The sequence below is a fragment of the Erinaceus europaeus genome, chromosome 2 (genome assembly GCF_950295315.1).
Source record: "Erinaceus europaeus chromosome 2, mEriEur2.1, whole genome shotgun sequence".
In the NCBI taxonomy this organism is placed as follows: domain Eukaryota; kingdom Metazoa; phylum Chordata; class Mammalia; order Eulipotyphla; family Erinaceidae; genus Erinaceus; species Erinaceus europaeus.
The window spans coordinates 9,415,813-9,424,641 of NC_080163.1; the positions used below are offsets into that span (position 1 = coordinate 9,415,813).

General features: G+C 46.0%; 1 protein-coding gene across 1 annotated transcript; it reads right to left on the reverse strand.

Annotated features, from left to right (window-relative positions):
• Positions 1–7,316: 7,316 nt before the first annotated feature.
• On the reverse strand, positions 7,317–8,243 carry LOC132532728 (vomeronasal type-1 receptor 4-like). The gene has a single exon (XM_060171198.1). The coding sequence runs from the start codon at positions 8,241–8,243 to the stop codon at positions 7,317–7,319; it is 927 nt and encodes a 308-aa protein (XP_060027181.1).
• Positions 8,244–8,829: the final 586 nt, after the last annotated feature.

The window sequence follows — 8,829 nt, forward strand, 5'->3', positions numbered from 1 at the left end:
AAGAAAGGAACTCTTATGGTGCAAAATGTATGGAATTATACCACAGTAATCTTACAATCTTGTAAATTAACAATCACTAGTAAAAATTTTTAAATTACTAACTACCTTCATATAAACTATTCTTCATATAAACTCTTCCATCCTTTATGAATATGATTAGTCAACAATTTGTCTGGATCTATGTGTTAACTCTTTTTATAGCCACCAGGTTCCAGATGCTACCATGATGCCAACTACCTCTCAGAGCAGATGACCCCACCAATGTGTCCTGGATCCCTGCTTTCCCAGAGCCCCACCACACTAGGGAAAGAGAGAGGCAGGCTGGTAATATGGATCCACCTGTCATCGCCCATGTTCAGCGGGGAAGAAATTACAGAAGCCAGACCTTCCACCATCTGCATCCCACAATGACCCTCTGTCCCATACTCCCAGAGGGATAAAAAATAGGAAAGCTACCAAGGTATGGGATAGGATGGGATACAGAGTTTCAGTGGTGGGAATTGTGTGGAGTTGTGCCCCTCTTATCCTATGGTTTTTGTCAGTGTTTCCTTTTTATAAATAAAAATTAAAAAATTACAACTACCAACTACGACTGAAAAAATTATGGGTGTCAACCCTTTCTTGACTGTTTTATAGCTTTTACCAAATGATTCCATCTTCTCTCTAATATTTTTAATTGCCTCCAGGGTTATTGCTGGGGCTCTGTGCCAGCACTGTGAATCCACAACTCCTGGAAAACACTTTGACATGTTTTTTCTTTCTATTTGACAGGAAAGAGAGATACAGAGAAGGAAGAGGAGATAGAGAGGGAGACAAAGAGACATCTGCAGACCTGCTTCACCTGCTAGTGAAGCTTCCCTCCTGCAGGTGTGGAGTGGGGGCTCAAACCCAGATCCTTCTGCATGTGTCTGCTCAGCTGAGTGTGTCGTCACCCAGCCCACTACAGTCTCATTCTCTGTCATTGCAGGATAGTATTTTTGGTCCATCTGTTTTGTTTATTCATTTATTGATTTACTATTGGGGGGAATTAATGGTTTACAGTCGACAGTGAAATACAGTAGTCGGTACACGTGTAACATTTCTGTTTTCCATGTAACAATTCAACCCCCACTAGGTCCTCCTCCACCATCTTGTTCCAGGACATGAACCCTCCCCACCACCCCAGAGTCTTTTACTCTGGAGCAGTACACCAACTCCAGTCCGAGTTCTGCTGAGTGTTTTCCCTTCTGTTCTTCTTCTTATTTTTCACTTCTGTCTATAAGTGGGATCATCGCATATTCATCCTTCTCTTTCTCTTTTGTACAACCACTAGGCATCTCTCCAACCCCCATAACTTCTTTATCTTGTCTTGTTCTGTTGTTGGGAGTTTAGTTTGGATCTGCATTTTGTCTATGTGAATAGTTGAACCATGGGCATAGGAAGCAAATACAATTTTAAATAAATTCTGTATTATCTTTTTTATTGGATAGAGACAGCCAGTAGTTAAAAAGAATGGAGTGATAGTGAGGGAGACAGACAGAGAGACACTTGCAGCCCTGCCTTGCCCCTTGTAAAGCTTTCCCCCTGAAGGTGGGGACCAGGGACTTGAACATAGGTCCTTGAGCACTGTAACATGTGTGCTCAACCAGGTGCGCCACCACCCAGCCCCCCAAAATACATTTTGCACTAGTGCTTTTTAATATTTGGACATATGCAGTAGTGACATTGTTGGTTCATAAGGTTTCTCTGTTTCTGTGTGTGTGAGGACTCACCAGCATGCTTTCCACAGGGGCCGCACCAACACTCAATTGGCTGATCATGTTTTTTTTTTCTTTTTATCAGTGTATTGCTTATCTGTGGCTTACAGTGGTGTGAGGATTGAACCCAAGTCCATTGATCATAAAAGGCTTTTTTCATAGACATTATGCTATCTCTCCAGCCCTCAACTGGATGTTTCTATTTAATGGAGGTTAAAACAAAACAAACAAACAACAACAACAAAAACCCAGCACAGTTTGTTTCTAGTTTATGTGAATGCTGGATATTGAACCTGGACTCTTGAGACTCAGGCATCCATAATCTTTTGCATAACCACGTGCTACCTCCCCAGCCCTCTAGTGTATAGTTTTAAAGTCGCTTTATTTATTGATTGATTTATCTGATTATTGTAGAAGACAGTTGCGACCTCAGGGTAACTTCCATATCTCCCTAAAATAGATGCCACCACAACTCACTCCCTGAAACCCCTTCCTGATCCCTGGGTCCACCCCCTTCTGGCTCCCTCCCCTTCACAGGTAGGAACCCTGGTCCTATCTTGACAAGGAAAGAAATTAGAGACAGGGATGCAGAGTGAAAGTGTCCATGGCACTGGAATATTACAGGTGGAGACGTGGGGTCTCCGTTTTGGAAATAGCTAGCAGGTCTAATTTAGGCTTATTCAAAGGGGCCCCTGACTTTACCTGTTTTTGCCTGAGTCTGACTGATGTGCAGGTGGACCTAATTGTGTGGAGTTGTACCCCTCCCACCCTATGGTTTTGTTAATTTATCCTTTCTTAAATAAAAAATAAATTAAAAAAAAGAAGGTGGAAGGATGAAGAGAGGAATGGTAACACTGACTGATGTCCACCTGACTGGCCCTGTCAGAAGCAAAAGACTGAAAGGGACAGCAGTAGGAGAGGGAAGTGACTAGATGACACAGCACCAAAGCTTCCCTCAGTGCAGTGAGGATGGGTTGAAACCTGACTCAAGAACAGAACAAATGGATGGGGACTACAGTCAATAATATTTATACACTTTTCCCATATTTGGGAGCTACTCTCTTCCCTGATCCAGCTTTCTAGTCCTTTGTCCAGACATGGCATCATCTCCCAGACAATAACTTAGGTCCACCTGCACATCAGATGTCAGGCTCAGGCAGAAACTAGTAAAGTCTTGGGCCCCTTTGAATAAGCCTAAATTAAACCTACTAGCTATTTCCAAAACGGAGACCCCAAGTCTCCATCTGTAATATTCCAGTCTTTAGGTTCATGATTAGTCAACAATTTGTATGGCTTTATATGTTAATTCTTTTTTTAAAATATATTTTTTCTATTTTAATTTTTAAAAATATTTATTTTCCCTTTTTGTTGCCCTTTTTATTGTTGTTGTAGTTATTATTATTGTTGTTGTCATTGTTAGATAGGACAGGGAGAAATGGATAGAGGAGGGGAAGACAGAGAAGGGGAGAGAAAGATAGACACCTGCAGAACTGCTTCACTGCCTGTGAAGCGACTCCCCTGCAGGTGGGGAGCCAGGGGCTCGAACTGGGATCCTTATGCCAGTCCCTACATTTGGTGCCACAAGAGCTTAGTCTGCTGTGCTACTGCCCAACTCCCATATTAACTGTTTTTATAGCCACCAGGTTCCAGATGCTTATACGATGCCAACTGGACTTCCCTGGGCAGAGGACCCCACCAATGTGTCCGGGAGCCCCACTTCCCCAGACCCTGCCCCACTAGGGAAAGAGAGAGACAGGCTGGGATTATGGATCCACCTGTCAATGCCCATGTTCAGCAGGGAAGCAATTACAGAAGCCAGACCTTCCACCTTCTGCATCCCACAATGACCTTGGGTCCATACTCCCAGAGGGATAGAGAATAGGAAAGCTATCAGGAGAGGACAGGGGAGAGGATACAGAGTTCTGGGAGTAGGAATTGTACTTGTCTTATCCTACGGTCTTGTCAGTGTTTCTATTTCATAAATAAAAATTTTAAAAAAAAGAAAGGAAGGATGAATATGGGATGATCTCACTCACAGGCAGAAGTTGAAAAAGAAGTTCAGAGGAGCAAACACTAAGCAGAACCTGGACTGCAGTTGGTGTATTGGATCAAAGTAAAAGACCCTGGGGACCGTGGGAGGAGATTAGGGGTCCAGGAAAAGGCTGGCAGAGGACCGCGTGGGGGCTGTATTATTTTATTTATTTATTTTACTTTTTGTTCTCCTTGGTTTGTCGTTGTTGTGGTTATTATTATTATATGTGTTTATATTATTAGATGAGGTTATTATTATTGTTGTTGATGTCATCATTGTTGCCAGACAGGACAGAGAGTAATGGAGAGAGGAGGGGAAGACAGAGAGGGGGAGAGAAAGACAGACACCTGCAGACCTGCTTCACCACCTTCAAAGTGACCACCCTGCAGGTGGGGAGACGGGGTTCGAACCCGGATCCTAAAGCCTATCCTTGGGCTTAGTGCCATGAGTGTTTAACCCGCTGCATTATCGCCCGACCCCCTTTGGGTTGTAGTTTTATGTGGAAAACTAAGAAATGTTATGCATGGACAAACTATTGTTTTTACTGTATAATATAAAACATTAATCTTCCAATAAAGGGGGAAAATTTAAAAAAGGAGAACAGAACACACTAGATCCCTTCCCAATTCTGGGAACTTGCTGGCCCATAACAGTGGTCCTATTTCACAGGAGATCTTTCTGAAGATGTGTCTCTTTTATTTGCATCCTTACATGTGCAGTAACAAACATCACATGCAATTAGGAGAACTGAGAATTTCTCTGTTCTGAGGGCTCAGTATTGCAAGTCAGGTAATGTTGCTTGAGACGGAGCTACAACTCGTATGTCCTCAATGTGAGGGAAAGTGTCTTTTTTATTGTGGGGAGGCCTCTTCTCAGGCGCAGACTCCTGGCGTGCCCACCCTGTTGCACACCAGATGTGGGGGTCAAGAAGAATGTCACCCGCGGTAGCAGGGGCTGAATCTTACGGGACTCACTCTGTGTCCATTGCTAGTGACGCGACAAGAGATGACCCGGAGACCAAGCTGGTAGCAATGATCCTTTTTAATCAGAGAGCAAGGCTTTTAAGGGGTTGCAGAGGGCGGTAGCTTGTTTATACCATATATGGTTAAAGCAGAAAAGGGACAGAGAGAGGTAAGGGGTTGGGAAAACTATCAGGTGAGTGATCTAAGGAATGAGGAAACTAGGCTTTGATGTGCATGGGTGTAGGGGTCTTTGTGTGTCAGGAGGGTGAGGTTCGGTTATAGTCCTATTCAGAAAGGCAAGAAGAAAGAAGTGAGAAAAGGGGCCTCTGATAGCATCTGTGAGAGCAGGAGAGCTGTTTTGGGAATGAGGAAGTAGGGTTATCAATGGCTAGCAGACAGAGAGGTGTCCTGAGGGAGGAGAGAAGATGGGTCAGGTATGATAGGTTCTGGTAGCTTTTGAATAAGCAGACCATTCGGTTTAAGACAAGGAAGTAAGCTCCTGTATTGGGAGTGCAGAGTCCCTGTGAGGCAGAGAGTCTGACAGGTGAAGCTGAACCTGAAGGCCGTTCTCGCCCATGCTCAGTCTCTGGTAGAGAGAGGCTGACAGGAAGACCACGTTCCTCAGGCACCACACTCAACCATATCCTCACAGTTTCCCTACAGGAATGCACTTCATTAAAGCTCCCTCATGCTGAAGATCAAGAATGCCCCCCAGACACTCATTTACTGACATGGCTAAGGGTCAATCGCAAAAGGAGTAAATGAAAATGCCGACCAGACTCCCCTGGACAGACAACGCCGCCAATGTGTCCTGGAGCTCCGCTTCCTCACAGCCCTGCCCTACTCGGAAAGACAGAGGCAGGCTGGGAGTATGGATGGACCTGTCAACACCCAAGTTTACTGGGGTTGCAATTACAGAAGCCAGACCTTCCACCTTCTGCATCCCACAATGACCTTATGTCCATACTTCCAGAGAGTTAAAGAATAGGAAAGCTATGCAGAGGGTAGATAGCATAATGATTATGCAAACAGACTCTCATGCGTGAGGCTTCAAAGTCCCAGGTTCAATCCCCCGCACCACCATAAGCCAGAGCTGAACAGTGCTCTGGTAAAAAAATAATAATAATAAAATAAAATAGGGGGTCGGGCGGTGGCTCAGTGGGTTAAGAGCATGTGGCACAAAGCGCAGGGACCTGCATAAGGATCCCGTTTCAAGCCCAAGGCTCCCCACCTGCAGGGATGTCGCTTCACAGGCGGTGAAGCAGGTCTGCAGGTGTCTATCTTTCTGTCTTCCTCTGTCTTCCCCTCCTCTCTCCATTTCTCTCTGCCCTATCCAACAATGAACAACATCAACAATGGCAATAATAATAACCACAACAAGGTTACAACAACAAAGGCAACAAAAAGGGGGGAAAATGGCCTCCAGGAGAGGTGCATTCATGGTGCAGGCACCGAGCCCAGCAATAACCCTGGAGGAAAAAATCAAGTCAAATCAAATAAAATAAATACTCTTTTTTGAGTAGGAAAGCTATCAGGGGAGGGGATGCGATACAGAGATGTGGTGTTGGGAATTGTGTAGAGTTGTACCACTCTTATGCCATGGTTTTGTCAAAGCTGCCTTTTTATAAATAATAATAATAAAAAAAGAAGTTGTCTACATCCCTGAAAACACAGCTCATTTGAGCCAAGCACCTGTTCGTTTTCACTGTGAACCTGATCCATTTAATCAGAAAGCCTGCCTTGCTATTTCCGCTGTAGTGTGGCTAAAACTTCTTTTTTAAAAATATGTATTTATGTATTCTCTTTTGTTGCTCTTGTTTTTTTAATTGTTGTAGTTATTATTGTCGGATAGGACAGACAGAAGTGGAGAGAGGAGTAGAAAAGAGAGGGGGAGAGAAAGACAGACACTGGCAGACCTGCTTCACCACCTGTGAGGCAACTCCCCTGCAGGAGGGGAACCAGGGCCTCGAACAGGGATCCTTATGCTGGTCCTTGCGCTTTGTGCCCTTAATGTGCACTTAACCCGACTCCCCTGGGTCTAACTTCTGTGGTCATCTCCACATGACTGTCAGATAACACTTTAGTCCCTCCACACTGCACACTTAGCTGCACACATTCTGCATTTTGACCACAACATCTCTGCTGCCCTGCAGTGAGGCTGCCCTCTAGCTGCCCTAGGACACCTCCTTGCTCTGAGGGGTCAGTCTCTCTTCAGCGCCATGGGCGACCATTTCACAGGCTTCCCTCCGTTCCACAGTGTCCATGAGAGAGGACATGCCAGAGATGCAGTTTGTTACATTGCAGCCCACACAGAATATCATGCCCAGAATATTTTATGACAATCTGTCTTATTAAACCAGACGTAGGCCCTTTCCACTGTGAGCTTGTTAAAATTCATTGATGTGATAACACAAGAATGAACTGTCCCTCCCATCCTGTTGCTTTTACTCTTGAATGTTTTCTAATGGGAGCAAAGATGCTTCTGCACTGCTCGACTGTGTCGTGGTCAGTGCTCATCTTGAGGGCTCTGAGGAAGAGGAGGAAGAAGCAGGGTTGAACCAAAGCACATCAGTGATGCTTTCCTGACTACACTGGGGGGCTAGTGTTTGTCACACAGACACAGCAGGGCCCACACAGCCTGGTATGACAGCTCATGAGGAGCAAGGGGCTGACAGTGGGGAAAGATGCAGCCAGTAGAGCAGAGAAGTTCAACAACAGCCAGCTGGGATGCTTTGACAGAGCAATGCAGAGGTGACAGGTGGTGGAGAGGGCATAGCAGGTGACAAAGGTGCTGACCAGCACCAGGATGCTCTGGGTGGCCCTGGTCTCAGGGGCAGCTCTGGGGGTGACACGAGCTCTGTGAAGGTGCTGCACCTGCTGCTTGTGCCTGTGGAGCATGGAGACCATGGAGCCACTGGCCCAGAGCATGAGGCCCAGAGACAGTGTGTCAGGGACTGAGAGCAGAGCTACAATGAGTGGGCCTGCCAAGCTACCTTGGAATGCAGCAGAACAACAACCAAGAAAATTTCTATTTGTGATATTTTCTTTGTTTGAACTCCTGATGATTCTCTGAACAATCACAAGATTGAGGGACAAGCTGAGTATCCAGATCAGGACTGTGTAGCACTCAATGTTCCTGGCAGCCCTGTCTTTGCGCTGGGCCCACCTGGAGGTCCAGGGGCTGATGGTGACCATCTGACATACACTCAGGAGGCAGGTGGTGCCCATGGAAACCCCCCTGCCCACCCTCTGAAGGTAGAAGACAAGTTTGCAGCCCAAATCACTGAGGAAGTCAGTCACCCCCAAAGCTGCCGTGGTCTGTGTGACTCCTTTGGAGAGAATGACCACGGAGTTGGCGATGGTCAGGTGTCTGAGAATCACGTCTGTGGGTCTCACCCTGTGTCCTGTGAGGGACAGGGTAACATAGTGGAAAAGCAGGAAATAATTCCCCAATGTCCCCACTGAGGTCTGCAAAGCAAAGAGGTGTCCCAATGCTACGTGCTGAGAGGCCATTCTGATGGCTTCCTGGGTGACAACTGTGTGTCTTTCTGTCAGAGAAACCACCAGTGGGACAGGAGACAGGGGACCGGGGGTACTGGCATCACATGAGCCAAAAGCTGATTATTTCCTTTTCCTGACACATCCTGTCACAAAGTGTTGTCTCTTTTGATCCAGTCATTTTCATTTGTGTTGCTGCTCTTGTTGGTACTGGGCCTTGACTGCTGCAGGCTTTGTCATATAGAGTGAGAGAGACAGAGACAGAGAGATGGGGGTAGAGAGAGAAAACACCAGAGCACTGAAGCTCCCAGCAGTGAATTGGGGACCTGGTTCTAACCTGGAGCACAGAGAAAAGCAGGTGCTTCATCCAGGTGACAGAGTTCACAGGCACCTGTCTATTGCCTTCTTCAACTCTAAGACAGCAGGATCCCTCCCCATTCTGCATAAAACACACATTTCTGCCAGTCCTGGAACCTCTGAGTTGTGGCTTGTTTTCCTACAGGCTTCTTTCAACTCATACCAATTATATGCATCTGCTGATCCCAGCCTGATCAGTGCAACCAGTACCACCTCGACGTCTTTCACTTCAGACTAGGCCCAC

Bases quoted from the DNA above. Each gene is read 5' to 3' on its own strand.
- LOC132532728 (XM_060171198.1), bottom strand. From the start codon at position 8,243: ATGGCCTCTCAGCACGTAGCATTGGGACACCTCTTTGCTTTGCAGACC.